The sequence below is a fragment of the Sclerotinia sclerotiorum genome, genomic scaffold (genome assembly GCF_000146945.2).
Source record: "Sclerotinia sclerotiorum 1980 UF-70 scaffold_11 genomic scaffold, whole genome shotgun sequence".
NCBI classification, from domain to species: Eukaryota; Fungi; Ascomycota; class Leotiomycetes; order Helotiales; family Sclerotiniaceae; genus Sclerotinia; species Sclerotinia sclerotiorum.
Window position 1 is genome coordinate 961,381 of NW_001820825.1, and position 16,692 is coordinate 978,072.

The 16,692-nt window shown below is 42.9% G+C and overlaps 7 protein-coding genes across 7 annotated transcripts; 5 read left to right on the forward strand and 2 right to left on the reverse strand.

Moving 5' to 3' along the window:
- Window positions 1–860: 860 nt before the first annotated feature.
- SS1G_08487 (hypothetical protein) lies at window positions 861–1,540 on the reverse strand (the record flags this gene model as incomplete). Its single annotated transcript, XM_001590697.1, has 4 exons — window positions 861–971; window positions 1,024–1,124; window positions 1,176–1,421; window positions 1,480–1,540. 4 exons carry the CDS (start codon window positions 1,538–1,540, stop codon window positions 861–863), a joined length of 519 nt encoding a protein of 172 aa, XP_001590747.1.
- A 596-nt stretch (window positions 1,541–2,136) lies between these two features.
- SS1G_08488 (hypothetical protein) lies at window positions 2,137–4,313 on the forward strand (the record flags this gene model as incomplete). Its single annotated transcript, XM_001590698.1, has 4 exons — window positions 2,137–2,313; window positions 2,394–2,951; window positions 2,998–3,779; window positions 3,962–4,313. The coding sequence occupies 4 exons, from the start codon at window positions 2,137–2,139 to the stop codon at window positions 4,311–4,313; spliced, it is 1,869 nt and encodes a 622-aa protein (XP_001590748.1).
- A 604-nt stretch (window positions 4,314–4,917) lies between these two features.
- SS1G_08489 (serine/threonine protein phosphatase PP2A catalytic subunit) lies at window positions 4,918–6,250 on the forward strand (the record flags this gene model as incomplete). Its single annotated transcript, XM_001590699.1, has 7 exons — window positions 4,918–4,947; window positions 5,054–5,076; window positions 5,127–5,194; window positions 5,408–5,941; window positions 5,994–6,066; window positions 6,119–6,168; window positions 6,228–6,250. 7 exons carry the CDS (start codon window positions 4,918–4,920, stop codon window positions 6,248–6,250), a joined length of 801 nt encoding a protein of 266 aa, XP_001590749.1.
- Window positions 6,251–7,184: 934 nt separating this feature from the next.
- SS1G_08490 (hypothetical protein) lies at window positions 7,185–8,781 on the forward strand (the record flags this gene model as incomplete). Its single annotated transcript, XM_001590700.1, has 2 exons — window positions 7,185–8,286; window positions 8,342–8,781. The coding sequence occupies 2 exons, from the start codon at window positions 7,185–7,187 to the stop codon at window positions 8,779–8,781; spliced, it is 1,542 nt and encodes a 513-aa protein (XP_001590750.1).
- Window positions 8,782–9,725: 944 nt separating this feature from the next.
- On the reverse strand, window positions 9,726–12,184 carry SS1G_08491 (hypothetical protein; the record flags this gene model as incomplete). Its single annotated transcript, XM_001590701.1, has 2 exons — window positions 9,726–12,076; window positions 12,133–12,184. 2 exons carry the CDS (start codon window positions 12,182–12,184, stop codon window positions 9,726–9,728), a joined length of 2,403 nt encoding a protein of 800 aa, XP_001590751.1.
- A 666-nt stretch (window positions 12,185–12,850) lies between these two features.
- On the forward strand, window positions 12,851–13,514 carry SS1G_08492 (hypothetical protein; the record flags this gene model as incomplete). The annotated part of the gene is made up of 4 exons (XM_001590702.1): window positions 12,851–12,853; window positions 12,984–13,211; window positions 13,371–13,429; window positions 13,490–13,514. The coding sequence occupies 4 exons, from the start codon at window positions 12,851–12,853 to the stop codon at window positions 13,512–13,514; spliced, it is 315 nt and encodes a 104-aa protein (XP_001590752.1).
- Window positions 13,515–14,750: 1,236 nt separating this feature from the next.
- SS1G_08493 (hypothetical protein) lies at window positions 14,751–16,220 on the forward strand (the record flags this gene model as incomplete). The annotated part of the gene is made up of 3 exons (XM_001590703.1): window positions 14,751–14,943; window positions 15,005–15,190; window positions 15,283–16,220. The coding sequence occupies 3 exons, from the start codon at window positions 14,751–14,753 to the stop codon at window positions 16,218–16,220; spliced, it is 1,317 nt and encodes a 438-aa protein (XP_001590753.1).
- Between the last annotated feature and the right edge of the window lie 472 nt (window positions 16,221–16,692).

Below are 16,692 nucleotides of genomic sequence, written 5' to 3' on the forward strand. Positions count from 1 at the left end.
TCCTATGGTAGGAAAGTGGGCGGTAGGACCAAAATGTTATGCTGTATTTGATTACATTGATTTTGGTGTTGTCGCGACCGCGATCTACCCCTGTCACTCTAATCATCCCGTTCGCTAGGCCTAGCGTCATGCAACTGTTCCTGAGTGTGACCCTTCTCTCTCTCCTTTACTTTTAACTTCCGCTTCTAGAACAAGCATTTCACTACCAATACAGATACTAAAAGGCAGCTATCCCACCCCGCGAATCTCTTATCTTCGAAATGGACGTTATATATCTTGTTAGGAATTTGGAGTGGAGACGACATGATATGAATTCTATTACAACCTTCCTATCACATTTCCATCATACACGCGTTGAAGATTTGTTGCTATATGGTTAGGTGTGGTGACTCTACTCCGAACATGCTCGAGCTATCAATCTCTCAATGAGTCCTGATAGTCTGAATACAGTTCGATCAATCTTTACTTTAGGTACCTAGTAGTATGCTCACTATCTGACATTTTTCACGCCAAATAGCATTGAATGCGGGGAATGTAAAACAAGCGGCCTGCAGGTTGCCAGGGTATAACAATGAATCTGGCTGGCCTTGATTTGCATTACATACGGCTCTTTGCAGCGTTGTAAATAACAACCAGCGCGCATTTTGACAGTATGGATACTATGTACAAATTAGACGTAATGCGTAATGCGAGAACCTGCCGACGTCAAGCATGCTGATTGATATACATTGGACTATCACATAGTCCACCTTGGGGATTCGACATTATCCAGTTGCCGTTCGTGAAATTCCGTAAAAAGATTGGGTCATGATGAAGAGTGGAGGTGTTCAGAATACATGTATATTAAAACAACAGCCAGACTAATCAAGGCCGACATTGGGTATACCACTATCAGAAGGGCTGCCACCAAATGGTCCGACGTTTAAAGCTGCATCGGCTGCAATCATTTCTGTAAGAATATCGAGGACAAGCTAAAAGTTTTGTTAGATCTTTCCGTCAATGAACCAGGATCCGAGGACCTACCTTTGGCACCGTCTTGTCATAAATAGATATCAAATCATTTGGTTGAGGGTAAACTTTAAGTGCCTTGTAAAAACAGAGTGCTGCTTCTACGGGGTCGCCACCTATACTCAAGTATTAGATTCTGGATTTAATTTTCTCCAAAGGTAACTCACCATTTGAGCTTAAGTCTTCACCTCGGGCAACTTCTGACATGAAATATGCCTCTTTCTCCTCCACATCTACCGGGAATCCATCCTCCTTGGCTTCTAGAACTACTGCCTTGATAACTTCTTTTTGTCTCTCATTGTGAGCTTCCGCTTCCTCCTTCGCAGCTTTTGCTTGTCGTTTCGATTCTTTCTTCAATTGTTTGCGGAAGTTTGGATCGGTGCGTCTCTTGTGATCGAAATAAATTGCGTAGGCTATCAAAAAGTTCGTTAGCAGATTTCGAAATTCCAATCAAGAATAGGAATCACGAACCGACCAAGCCTGTAGCAACTGTGCCAACACTGGCAGCGACAATTGTGGAAGTTTGAACCATTTTGCCGAGATTTTATATGATATTAGAGAAGGAGTCGGGAGGACAACTGAAGCGGCTGGCTATGGTCGTCTATTGTATGATTGAGGTTGGTTTAGTCCCCAAAAGCTCAGAAATGTTCTTAGAGCTATCGATAAATTTTGGGAATTTTAGGTTCAGCGGCTCTCGGACCAATCTAAATCCGCCCACCAAATCTTCTGAAAGGACAATCGTCGCGCCTTGTCTGATTGGCACTTAACCTTACAGGTAGATAGTGAGTGTACTAAGGTGAGGTTCGTCATCATAACTTATATAGACATACGATAAACTTCACGCTTGAATATCAAAGTGCATTTTTCTTTACGGTAATGAATTAGAGTATTCTTGGAAAATTACTCGATTAACATTCTTCCTATCAAATGTAATTGGACCCAATTCAGGTACTGACTGACCTGACATACGTGCGGGAACGCTTGCTCCCTTTCGGTTACTGTACTGTTACTCCAGCATAAATGCCTATGGAACAACCTGAACCTTAAACACCTTCCTTTTCGATATACAATTGTCTAGCACAGTACTCTTCGGTGTAACTCGTCTTTTTCTGGCAATAAAATTGCAATATGTCGGATGAAAGAAAAGGCGTGTCTCTAAGGACCAAGAGAAAAGGTCGTCCAGCAATAAGTGCCCCCAAACAGATATCCGGTCCAATTCCACAAACTGGAGGAGATGGTCCACGAAATGCTGGACAGCCATCTTTCAATGCTCCGCCGGCGCAACGTCCTCAACCTGGTGGCAAGGTATGTCGAAGGTCTTTTCAGTTTTTTCATTCTAATGCCCTGGTGGTTTCTTGAATAGATGCTAATATGCGCCGCCATAGACTTCAGATTTGGTGAAACGGCGATACTCTACTCGATTTAATAATCTTCCCCCCGACTTCGACCCTTCTGCCCCACCTCTTCCCTCTGTTCCTAACTTGCCAGCTCAATATGCTCCGGCAAACGATCGTGGACGAGGTCCATCGCCGGCGAGAGGACCTGGTTTAGTAGTAGACCAGAGAGCTTTACGCGATCCAAATTTGAGGCCAGAGGTATACGTAGCGGGACTATTAAGTGATGCTTCGGAACAAGATATTGAGGATTACCAAAACAATTTAAGAAAGATGAAGAATCGTACTTCTACGGATTTACAACAAAACATTTATCAAAATCGGACACAATTCATAAAGATTAGTAAAGAGGCAGAAAAGCTCAAAGGGGAGATGCGCGCACTTCGGAATCTAATGGCTGAACTTAAAACCAACACTACTGCCCTCAGAACGACTTCACAAGGTCCATCCACATCAACTGATTTCGAAGGCTTCCAGCCAACAACGAGTAAGAAAGACAGGCGAAGTTCTGTGGCAGACAGAACTGTGATGTGGAACTCGCAGCTACAGGTATGTCCTCTTTTTACGAATTTTATAGAGGTATTAATTTTGTTAGGCTTTATGGAAGACTATTGAAGGCTCCCAAAAGTTTCTACCTGCTGCCCCTGGCCGTCACGTGGTGCAAAATGCTGGACTATGGATAGAGCTTGACAATGCTACTTGGAAATCTAGACGAGCGATGCAGATCGTCTTATTGAATGATCATCTCCTCGTTGCCTCTAGGAAAAAGCGAAAAGTCGAAGGCGCAGATCAACGACAGGCGCCATCGAAGTTGGTGGCAGACAGATGCTGGCCATTATTGGACATTGAAATTGTTGACCTTGCAGGCACGAGTGAAGGAACTAGTGTGCGTAACAAGTTGGCTGATGCAATCATGATTAGGGGTGTAGGTCAGGAATCGTTTACCTATCGAACTGAAAAGCCGGGCGACAATGAGAAGTCTTCCCTTATGATGAACATCCGAAAAGCGGTAGAAGAGCTCCATAAGGGCATCCGGTCAGAAATGGAAACAAGCAATAAGGCTAAGGAAACCATCAACTACTTTGCTTCACGTGACCCAGGATTGTTAAAGAAGACAGACTTACTGGAGACTCTTTCGGACATAAAAGATATGCTTATCGAGGTTGATGGCAAGCAGCAAAATCTGCGGTGGGTAGAGAGTCAGGTGGATGAGTTGGATATCGACATCGCCCTGCAACATTTCGACGCTGCGGTACAACGTGTTGCAAAACTAAATTCCTTGGCCAAAGGCCTTAAAAGCAATGTTGTCGCCCAGGACTTCATTAGCTTCAAAGCCGATGAAAGGGCAACCAGACTTGCAGAACTCATCACCCGTGAGTTAGTCGATACACATAATGAGCCCAAGAAAGTTCAACGCAATATCGGCTGGTTAACTAGCCTCGGCTTCGAGGATCGAGCGAGAGAAGCGTATTTAGAGGCTCGAGGGGACATCATCCATAAGAGATCAAGGTACTAGACAAAAATTTTCATTTGCTGGGCTTTACTAATTGGTTTCATAGGCAATGTATCTTCGAAGGCAACCTCCGTCAATATATCTGGGAGGTATCATTCGTATATTTTACAATAATACGAAATACTGTCTCAACATTCCAAGCATGCTTTCCGCAACCACTCATGAGTGCCTGTGTAAAATGGGCCAAAGAGCAGGTCGATGCATTCAATGTTATTCTTGCCCGACAGCTGAGTAGCACTGAGAAGAACGGACAAGTATGGACGGAATGTATGGATCAGGCAAGAGAGCATGCCAAAATGCTCTCCGAAGTTGGTTTAGACTTTACCAGCCTCATTGGTTCAAACTCGATAGATGTTTTCAATAACGGACCTAAAGGCTTAGGCTTAGGTTTGGCATAGTGTAGCATCAGATGGGTAGATTGGTATATACCAAATCCAAATTTAAAACTTGACTAGGGATACTTACTCAAGAACATCCTTTCGTTGGAACATCATCAATAGGAATTCATTCATTAGAATTGAATAAAAACAATTTGAAATTTTACTACCATTATTGAAACTTGATCATCCTACGATGATACAATAATAAAAATAAAGTTGAGGAAACAAAGTTTAAATACAACTTCCTTATTGTCGTATGCTCTCTTGCCTCTCCTATAAATCAAATACCCCATTTCCTCTCGATTGCGATCTTAATTTTAGGCTTAGTAAGCGAGGAGTTGTTCCTTTCAATTTGCGCACCGCTTCTAACACCTCAAAGCCCCTCCACAAACATCTCTGCACGACAAACGATTTGAATCTTATGATAAAAATTGCTTTTGCGATTCTGAACATAAGATATTAGTTGAAGTTGCGCGGACCGGTTCCCGAAAAGAACAACAAACTTTACATACCATTTTAACGACCAATCCGCGCGCTTGTCGTCACCCAGCTCAAGCAATTCAATATCAACCACCAAATCAACAACAAACCATCAAAATAACCATACGTTAGAAGGAACACAATGGATACAAATATGGAAGATGTAGGCAGGGTGCCTTCGCCCACGAGATTATCTCCAGCAGCAGAACCTGCATCTATACCAACTCTCGACGGGTGGATTGAGAACTTGATGGCATGCAAGCAACTGGCCGAGGTAGATGTTCAGAGGCTTTGCGATAAGGTATTATTGTTTGCGGATCTAGTCATATTGTAAGACTTGATTGATATAAGCAAGCTAACCAAGAACGCGTTGCCAGGCACGAGAAGTATTGCAGGACGAGTCAAATGTACAGCCAGTGGTATGCTTACCCTTTTCGTGTTGGAATTCAAAGAGCTGATCAACGGTCTAGAAATGCCCTGTTACTGTCTGCGGAGATATTCATGGGCAATTCCATGATCTGATGGAGCTCTTCAGGATCGGTGGACCAAACCCAGATACTAATTATTTATTCATGGGTATGTCTCCTACCCCTTACTGCCCTTTTCCTGGCATTACTGACACGTTATCATAGGTGATTATGTTGATCGAGGTTATTACTCAGTCGAAACCGTCACTCTCTTAGTCGCTCTTAAAATAAGATACCCCCAAAGAATTACCATCCTCCGTGGTAATCACGAATCTCGTCAAATTACCCAAGTTTATGGCTTTTACGACGAGTGCCTCCGAAAATATGGAAATGCAAACGTTTGGAAGTATTTTACCGATCTCTTCGATTACCTTCCCCTCACCGCCCTCATCGACAACCAAATCTTTTGTCTTCACGGAGGTCTTTCTCCCAGCATTGACACGTTGGACAACATCAGAGCTCTCGACCGTATACAAGAAGTGCCACATGAAGGTCCAATGTGCGACTTGCTATGGTCGGATCCAGATGACAGATGCGGGTGGGGAATATCTCCTAGAGGGGCGGGTTATACCTTCGGTCAAGATATTTCGGAGGCGTTCAATCATAATAATGGATTAACTTTGGTCGCAAGGGCCCATCAACTGGTCATGGAGGGATATAATTGGTCTCAAGACAGAAACGTTGTTACGATCTTCTCAGGTATGATTTCTTTATTTTAGATGGACAGTGTATATGATGTTGACTACAATAGCCCCCAATTACTGCTACAGATGTGGTAATCAAGCAGCAATTATGGAGATTGATGAGCACCTTAAATATACTTTGTAAGTAGCAGCGTTAACCCTTTTGAAAATGCCACCTTTTAACACGATCTAGCCTACAATTCGACCCTTGCCCAAGAGCTGGAGAGCCTATGGTATCACGTCGTAAGTATTCCATGAATTTGAATCTACATATTGTGATCGCTTTACTGACACAATACAAGGTACTCCCGACTACTTCCTCTAGATAGATAGAGTAACTAAAACGATCAACTTTGACATGCGATATTGTGTTACAATGATTGGAACAGAAGCAATGAACATTCTGTTTTCTGTATGTGAGGTTCTATGGCATCCTTTGGAAGCAGCATTCTAATTGGTATTGCCTATGAATAATACATTGGTGGCCTAATCCGGGATGCATCCAACTTTTGTAGACTTGCATTAGACTACTTATTATACCAAATGCAAAAAAGCAGTTGAGGATATTTTGATTTTAAGGGGGAACCAGCGTTGTGAATATAAATTCTATCGTTGTACTTTTGATGGGTATGATTATTGGATGCTTGTTATTGTGATTGATGATTGTGAATCATATTCTTCCAAGAAGTTCTCCTAAAGCTTATTAAAGGCTGTTTCTGTAACAAATAATGATTTGCTTTGTCCGATGTAATCTATGATGTTTTTTCAGCTTTGAAAATTAATGGCCATACTTAAGGATTAACTCGAATATATATGAGGGACAATCATGATTATATATATATACTATAATATATATTACATGTATATAATTACAAAAGAGAATCATTATTGAGTTGACAGTATAACATACCAAAGTAAATTTCCAATTTATTATATATATTTACAGCTCATAATAAACCCCACCATCACTGACGCCATTATTGGAATCGTTGTCAAAATGACTAGGTCCTACTAGGTATTCCCGTGGATCTGCCGTCCTTCACCGCCTTTTACGGAGAGAGAGATCTTGCTTCAATGGTACTCCGTGCTCCCTACCGCACGGCATATTTCTCGCTAAGCTCACCAATCATCAATCGCTGGACTAAAGCCAGTAAATTTCCTGATGAGTCCACACTCCGAAGTTCTTCTCCATTGATACATTCACCACTTTTGTTGACCACTTTGCGATACGAGCGATTCAAGCTTTACCGGTATCCATCATGTCTATACCACCTCAAGACCCTACCAGAACTCCATATCAACAACCAAACCCACAACGTCATATATTCCCAGGTCAACAAAATCTTGGTCAGCAAAACATTGTTTATCCAAGACCAACGTCAACTGGTATTCGTGGTCCACCAATTCAACAACACAATTCTCCATACACCACCCCATACGCCAATAAGCAACCAGTTCCACCAAGACAAAATGGCAACAATGGAGTATCTGCAGAACAACAAATTGCTCAAGGCATTTTGAGTAATACTACAAATGGTCAGACTCCTCAACGACAGCCTCAGAGACAAAATGGACCCCCGCCTATGGGTGCAGCAATTCATATTGCCCCTCAACATACCCCACAAAATCAATCCATGACTGTCAATCATGCTGTTCATCCAACTCCCCCATCCGCCATGAATCAAGCTCGAGATTTTGGCACTCAGCAACGACAGTCACAATCTCCGGCATTGCAAGGACAAAGTCTTGGCATTCAACGACCCCCCTCCATGAACCCCTCTCCCGCTAATTCGAACCTCGGATCTGCGAGGCCGCAAGATTCACCGGCAAGCTCCGCTCAGGATATGTCCATGATTGATCCTCAACTTTCACTCGAGCAACAATTAGATCCTAGCAATTCCCTTCTTTCTCCCGCGGATGAACACGATCAAACTGAAGCTCCGGAAGTGTCTCCTGATGATATGCTTAGTGCTCCACCAGGAGGTAGTTACCCAACTTTTGAAGCGCTTTTTGCAGCGGCACAAGCACATGCTTTGACACATGGCTACGCGTTTGTGATTGGCAGATCTAAACGTGATAATAGAGGGCTAAAGAAAGTATTCCTAATTTGTGATCGTGGTGGAACCAACAAGGAGAAGGTACCAGGTGAACAGCGGCAACGCAAGACCAAATCCCGCAAATGTGGTTGCGAATTTGGTGTCTTTGGTCTCGAAAATAAGACTGCTTGGCTTTTACGAGGTCGAATTGATGGAGAACACCTCACACATAATCATCCCCCGAGCGATAGTCCCACTGAACATCCAGGAGCTAGAAAATTAGATCCTAAAGCAATTGCCGCTGTAAAGGCTCTTGAGGAAAATGGTAAATCAATCTTATCCGCAGATGTCTATGAACAGTTGTCTAATACATGACCTAGGTGTATCCGTAAAAGAAACCCTCGAAATTCTCCATCGCGAAAATCCCACCATTCGCTTCCTTCCCCGCGATATTTACAATGCTCGAGCCGCCATCAAGCGTGATCCATCTCGTGTAGAACCTACAGCCATGGAGTCTCTCCCCACCTTCTACAAAAAGCCTCCCATGACATTCGAAGAAAAGCTCCGCGCCGAACTTCGAACTGAGGTAGCCAATGCCCAAGCAGAAGTGGAGAAAGTCAAGGCCGATTGGAAGAGAGAAGTAGAAGATCTAAAGGAACAATTAAGACAGAAAGATGTTGTGATTCACAAGTTTGAGCAGTTTATCGATATTTGTAATGAGCGGGTAATGATTCGAAGAGATGATTTATTCAATGCCCCTCCTGAGGCCGAGCCAAGTGCAAATGCTATGGGCAATGCTATGGGCAATGCTATGGGCTAAATTGAGCGGTTTCCTATCTATTGATTAGATAAACCTATTGGTGACTGAATTACGGATGAAATTTTATGAATCGGGGATAACAGGAATGGATTTTGAGTCAATGGAGTTTCACCTAGTCCGCTCCTTTTCAAGGGTAGAATTTTTGTGGGTTTCCAGGTTGGTTCTGGTGGGTTAGTGCTACGGTTACTTGGTGTTTGGGACGGATGGAGGGACAGACTTTTGCATGTTTCGAATATGGCTTGTTACGATGGATGGGGCTACACTCTTGGAGTTTGGGCAAATCAATATGAGACAAGACGTACTGTCAATCTTCATACAGGAGACGGTCTCTGAGAGAGGGTCTTTGGGATGGGTAAAGCAGATAGGAATCCGGATACACACATGCATTTGTTATCCATCTTATGAATCATCTAATTTAGAAGCTTGCTGGCTTTTATCTGTCAGGGGTGAGAGAGAGGGAGACGGGGATGAAAATATCTGTTTCTAAACACTTGCTGGAATGGAATGTTCTTGCTGGGTTTTCAGATCCAGATAGAGGTATCGACGACATTTATGCTTTATTCATGTTCTCTACCAATAAACAGTATTGTCCTCTGCAGATCTTTTGTTTATTATATCATACATTCGTTATACAGAATACATTAATACATGATTGAAGTTAGAGTTGAGGTCCAAATATTATTAAAAAAAAGTAGAAATTCAAGAAAATGCTTCACGAAAGAATCAACATACAAAGCAGAGTGATACTTACTCTAAATTAGATAATCTTACTTGAGTAGTGATATTGAATCATAGGAATGGTGGTTGAACAGGAAGAAGGGAAAAGAGATTCTCAAGGTTGTTATTAGTTTGCTTACTTTGATCTCTGTCTGAGATATAATAGTAAGTATATTTATTGTACTATACGATAGCAAGAACATTGTATAAGATGAACTGATCAATATCTAAAAAGCTAGAGTATCCCCAGCAACCGTATCCTCATTCCCATCCTGAACCTCTCCCATAACCATACCCTGAGATTCTGGTAAAGGAACCTTGTTCTTTCCCTTCCTATATACTCTCTCATCCCTCGGATCAAACCCACCCTTTCCCCATGTTGCCCATTCCGGAGTTTCATCACCCACGTAATCCTCTGGGCCGAACTTCTCTCCACTTTCTAGACATTCGAAGAATTTCTTATAGTCAATTCTCGTGTGCCATTTACCCGCGATGTTGAATCTATCAGATGCGATCAAGATACAGCAACTGTGAGCATGCTCTGCCGCAATACCATATCCCAATCCTCTTCTTTTGAGTGATGCAGTAAGAGCTTCAACAAAAGCGCAAACCTCTTCGTAGAATGGTACGTTTTGCATCGTGAGTCCTGCACCTGCGGAGGACGATGTTCCACAATATGTAACACCTTTGACTTCAACGAAACAAGGTAATCCTTTTTCGACGAGGTCGGCGTAACCTTCTGCTTCATCATCGATATTAAAGCCTTTAACGAGCGTAAGACGGAATACGGTACGTTGTTCAAATCGACGTTCCCGAAGGATATCGAGACAGCGCTGGAATCGTTCCCAGAAATCTCGATGGAGAGGTCTATCGATTTTACGAAGAGAATCTTTGTTTGAGGCATCAATACTAACGTAAAGCTGGGTAACCGGCTGAAGAGTGGCTAATTGGTCTGGATGTTGTGCATTGCAGACAAGGAATGTGGATATATGTTCCTTGTGGAGCATGCTGGTGAATTCATTGATGTGTGGGTAGAAAATAGGTTCGCCGACCAAACTTAAAGCACAGTGACGAATGCGCATTGCTTCCGCAAAACGTTCAGCTCTGACACCAGGGACACCCCGCATCATCTTGATCTTTTTGTAATGTCCAGCCTTGACACCATCAAAGATCATTTCTGGAGGGTCTACTTTCCATCTCCAGGTTGTTCCGACAGGATTCGTACCGTGTCTCCAGCAGAAGACACATTTGTTGGAACATGATAACGAAGGTGTAGTTTCCATGCATTGATGGGATGCAATGCCATAGAAGGAATATTTATAGCAAGAACCTCTGCCACGAAGAGCAGATTTTGTCCATCTACAAATCTTGACGCCTGAGTGCGATCCTACAATTGAGTAGCCTTGCTTTGTCAAAGCTGCATATGTTGGTGAAGTTTTTGGAACCATCTCCTTGGCTACAACTGGAGCTGTCTTTACCTTCCCCTTTTTCAATCTGACCGTCGTGAAATCTGACTCGAGTTCTTCCGATCCTTCACCAACGGTATTGTCTATGGTTTCTGTATTAATCAGAACCCCTCCAATATCCTCCAAGTCATTCAAACTGTCCTCCTTCTTCTGCGTCTTGACCTTTCTCGAGGCAACATTTTGTTCATCAAACAGGACTTCTCCGTCATCATCCTCAATATCCTCCACATCACTTTCTACTGCATCTCCACTTCCGACAACTCCTTCGCCTAAACTTCCCGTCTTTGCAATATGTTCCAGCACATCTACCAAGCCTTCCCTCCACTCTGTCAATCTCTCTCGCGCATCCTTCTTCGCATCACCCATTCCCAAAGGAAATGCTCTCTTTTTGCCCGTCAACTTTGCTAACCATTTATCTACATCCTTAGCCTGCGAACAAAATCCCTCTTCCTCTGTTGGCCAACCCTCTCTATCCCCAAATCCAAACACTGAATACCCTACCAAGGGCGATAATGGCGCGGTATCAATTCTAAAATCATTATGCGTTTCTTGTAAATGTTCTAGGAAATTGTCCAACACAGTATCGATGTTATAACTAGGGATAAGTACTAGATAAAAGTAGCTTGTCCTAGGTTCACCCTTTGGTGGATTGATGAAATAATCATCATAGTCGATGTATGAAAGGTCGAGTAGCTCAGGATCAAGATATTTAATTGGTGCTTCTCCTCCAAATCCGCTTTCGCGTATGTCGCCTGTAATTTGCTCCACGAAAGAGCTTGCGGTTCTTTCGGTCGTACCAGTCAATGAAGAGAAAAAAACTAAAATTTGAATCTTTTCAGGGCTAGTTTGCAGGTTCTCCTCTGAAGGTTTGCGCTTCTTGACACCTCCAACTATTCTTCGTGGGGCTTTTACACCATTCGTTTTCTTTTCCTCAATTACCGGCGGAGATATCTTTTCTTTTACTGCAGGTAGAATAGGCGAAGCGGGTAATGGCGATGCAGATAGTTTCTCTCTTGAAGCTCGCGGCCGAAGTGTTATTCTAACGAGTATGAGGATGGTGGCCGTCGTAAGAATAATTGGAATGCGATGAAGATGCCATAATGCGACAATCTCTATATTGACACTAATTAATATTTGCCCAATTCATATTAGGAAGTACGTATCTTACCATCAATTTCATAAGACCAAATGGGCCTCGAAATCCACGTATCGTAAGCCATGGCTAGAAAATGATGATGTTGTGAGGAGATACTATAAACTTTCAAAAATTTGGAGGGGAAGTTCAAAATCGTGGGGCATAGGTTAATGCGGCCGCTGCGCTAGGACTAGAGTAGGGCGGGCACGCCACCACTAAAATAATAGGAATTTCAGTGAATTATACAGAGTATCACTCGAGTACATATTGAACCTGGACTGGGCATCACAAGCAACAAACACCTACCAGACCCTGTTGGAATTGGCAAGCTATCGTGCAAATCGCTTCTATTATTCGATCACTGGTGATCCTCTATTTGGGGATCAGATGAAAATACAGGTTATTGGACTGAGAGAGTATTTACCTAGGTAGGTGGTTGATGTTGTTTGTAGTTATTAGCCCAGAAATGCAACAACCAGTATTCATGTAGGTAGTCAATGATTTTCTGATAAGATCTCACAATGTCGCTGCTGCTGTGGAAGAATGCACCTTCTGTAGGTAGTATTATGTAACTGGGTGTCTTGATCAATAGCCGATGTTCGGTTAAAGAAGATTCGAGAACTCCGACAGGTACAAATTATTTTCTCCACACCCAATCCTCTGAGCTTCAATTCTTTGATATATTCTAAACATCTTTCTGCACATTATCTTTCACGCAAACCTCAATAATCCTCAAGATAAAACGCTCAAGATGGTGAGTAAGCTTTATTGCTCCATTATGCGGCGATGACCCCAATGTTGCGAGGCCGTTTCGATTCTTATAAAAATCTCCATGCATTTTAGCTTCCCATTATTACATCTGCTAATAAATATTGATATTACAGTCTACCGCTCTCAAGTCAATCAAATCTCTCGCTCCTCTCCTTGACCGTGTCTTGGTCCAGAGAATTAAGGCAGAGACCAGAACCGCTGCCGGTATCTACCTCCCAGAGTCCAGTGTGAAGGAGCTCAACGAGGCTAGAGTTTTGGCTGTCGGGCCAGGAGGTTTGGATAAGGATGGAAAGAGAGTTAGCTGCGGTGTTCAGGCTGGTGACAAAGTTTTGATTCCTCAGGTAAGCTACATTGGTTTGTGCTGGATGCGGTGGAGGACTACTCAGTGATGCTTGCTTGCAGCTCTTGCAGATGAGGTGGATGACTGCAGCATGGATTAGGAACAGCTGATTTCGGAAGTTGTGGTACATATGGGATGAGCCGTTACTGACTAGAAATAGTACGGAGGATCACCAGTTAAGGTCGGAGAAGAAGAATACACTTTGTTCAGAGACCATGAGTAAGCTCTACCCCTCGCACATTCCTCTGGTCTGCGGCAAGTTACTGATGAGAACTACAGTATCCTTGCAAAAATTAACGAATAAATGCTTTAACGATATTACGACTTGACGGAGGGTGTACCATAGATGTATAAAATCGAGCATAGCGGGCAAAAGGACAAAAGATATCTAGTGAAAGGTGTTGAGAGGACATGTCGAAGGCTGGCCTAATACTAAGGGGCTCAAGGAAACCATTTTTTGTATACCTTGAATCTCAGCCGGTGGATTGCTGTGCATGAATTTAAATGAATCTCTTCTCCTCAAATATCAAAGTGTTTCCGGGGTAAAATTTGATCGCGATCCAAGGGATTGTATTTACATCGGAAACTTTATGTTGTGCTTGTTTCAGAGTTCAGCCTACGATACCGTTTCTTTTGCATTAATTTACAATAAGCAGGCGATAGGGCGAAAGAAACCCCTGGGAGAGCTGCAAAGGCGCATATCAATTTAGTATCGCTGTAAAAATACCATAGTCATTTATATGTTTAGTTACGCGATGAACGATTTTATTGGCGGTTGTTTCTCAGACCAAAAAAAAGGGGCCGCTTTCTGAAACCAAACGAAAATGTTTTTAACGCCCTGGTCAATTTCTCAAGGAAGCGGAGGACCAATAAATAATATCGTCACACTGATACTGATGAGTACTCCTCCAGCTGCGCCTTTGACCAGGTTAACTCTCTCATGTCGAGACCATTCCACCGGTCTTTTTGTAGGTTGGATTATAGGATTGATGTGCATTGTGCATTGTATACCCAGGTAATATAAATTTTCTTTTAGCAGACCAGCAGTTTGGTTTGTCTTTGAATCGAAACACAAGCACAAAATAAAAGTAATTTCTTATATACTCGTACAAGAGACGTACAAGGACCTTGAATACTAAATTACTTATTGTGAATGTTGTAGTGAATAGGAGATTCAAAGATTCATAGACGAAAAGCTTGTCATACCGATACGATCATATGGAAAACAATTTAAACAACTAAGATTCTAGACAATAACACATACAATCAATCCCCTTCCTTTTTTTATTAAGTACAATCTTTTGAATCATTACGATTCTGTTTTCTTTTCATTCATTCATTCATTCATTCACAAACACACTCTTTTGTTTCTTTGGATAAGAAACCTCTTCTTTGCAATTATTTTCTCGTACCTCCCTCCCTCCACATACTTTCGCAACGCCCGATATAGAATTACAAAAACCATTTACATACATACATACATACATACATATTTACATACACATTCTTTCCTGAAATCGATCTTTCGAAGAAAATACAAATGCATCTCTCTCTTTTCAAACTTGCCCTGGTGGCATTTTCCACTTCTCAGCTCGTGGCTGCTCATACAGTCTTCACGACACTTTTTGTAAACGATGTATCGCAGGGCGATGGAACATGTGTTCGTATGCCTTCGGATCCCAGCACGGCTACATTCCCTATCAATGATTTGGATAGCGATTCTATGGCTTGTGGTATGTTATCATATTAGATCGAGATATGTGGATATGTTTATGTTTATGCTAATGAATATAGGATTCAATGGTACAAAGGGAGTCGATCGAGTCTGTTCTGTTAATCAGACGGCGAAATTGAGTTTTTTGTTTAGAGAATATGCGGATGGTTCGAAGGAGGGTGCAATTGATCCTAATCATAAGGGGCCTTGTGCTGTTTATATGAAACGGGTGGCTTCTGCTATTAATGATACGGCTGTTGGTCCTGGTGAGTGTTGTATTTCAAAGACTTAAAGCCTTAAGATGAATAACTCAACGTTTTTTATTTCCATTTCTGAGTAAAACTAATTTTCTCCATAGACTGGTTCAAAATCTGGGACGAAGGCTACGACAACAATACTAAAAAATGGTGCACGGAAAAGCTCATCCAAAACAACGGGTACCTTTCCGTCAATATCCCCAGCGATCTAGCAGGCGGTTACTATCTCGCGCGACCCGAACTTCTCGCCCTCCACCAGGCCGATAAGACGCCCCCCAATCCTCAGTTCTACGTCGGCTGTGCACAAATCTATCTAAATTCCGCCGAAACATCCGTCCCGAAAGCTACAGTAAGTATCCCCGGATACGTCAATATCAGCGACCCATCCGTTCTCTACAACATCTGGAACCCCCCACCAACACCATACACCATGCCCGGCCCAGCCCCCTACCAACCTGGTATTTCCGTCACCGACAGCATCACCGGTAAAAAGGCAGTCAAATTCTCCGCAAAACAGACACAAAACGAAGGACTCCTCCCTCCAGACGCCGTGCTCACGAATGCCAATTGGTGGGGCGTCGAAGTCACTACTTACACGACCGAGCAGGGTTGTTGGAATGCGAGCTCTGATTGTTGGAATCAGACGACCGTGTGTTATGATAGTGCGCCGCCGACAGGTGATAAAGGATGTAGGGATTGGGAGACACATTGTAAGGCGATTCAGGAGGGGTGTCAGGAGGGGAATTTTAATGGACCGCCTGTGCTTGCGAAGATGACGGGGACGACGGCGATGGCGCCGACCATGGTGGCTACGATTGCTCCGGCGGTGGAACAGACGGGGGGTGTTTATGCGGCGGGTTCGACGGTAGTTAGTGCGGGTAGCTTGAAGGTTAGTGTGGATGGGAGTTGTGGGGGTGGGGAGGGTCAAACTTGTAGGGGGAGTTCTTTGGGTGAGTGTTGTAGTCAGGCTGGGTATTGTGGTAGTAGTGGGGATTATTGCGGTACGGGATGTCAGGGGAATTTTGGGGTTTGTGGATAAATGATGGGTGGTTTGGAAGAAGAACATCGGTGGATAGGATGATAGTGGGACAGAGAGTGCAGTATTAAGACATGACGTGAACTTTGGAACTGGTAAATACGATATGAAATATGATATGATATGATAGCAACGTCCTTGTTGATCAAAGACGAAGCAATCAATCATTCATATACTCACTCATCACGAAGAAACTTTCCTATGTAGCATTAAACAGCAGAAAAGAATAGCAAGGCAAGCCAAGGAGCTAAAGGAAAGTATCGAACGGGATTCGATGTTACCACACTGAAGATTACCACTTCTATTCAATTCTATTTTGTACACATATATCTTCCAATACCTTACAATGCATTTCAGTATTCCAAACCCTCATACAATAAATGGTGATATGATATGATGTGCCTATTAGCCGTATCCTTAAAGTATGAATTCATAAAATACTTTCTTTTCCCCTGCCACCCCTCCTTCCCCGCCC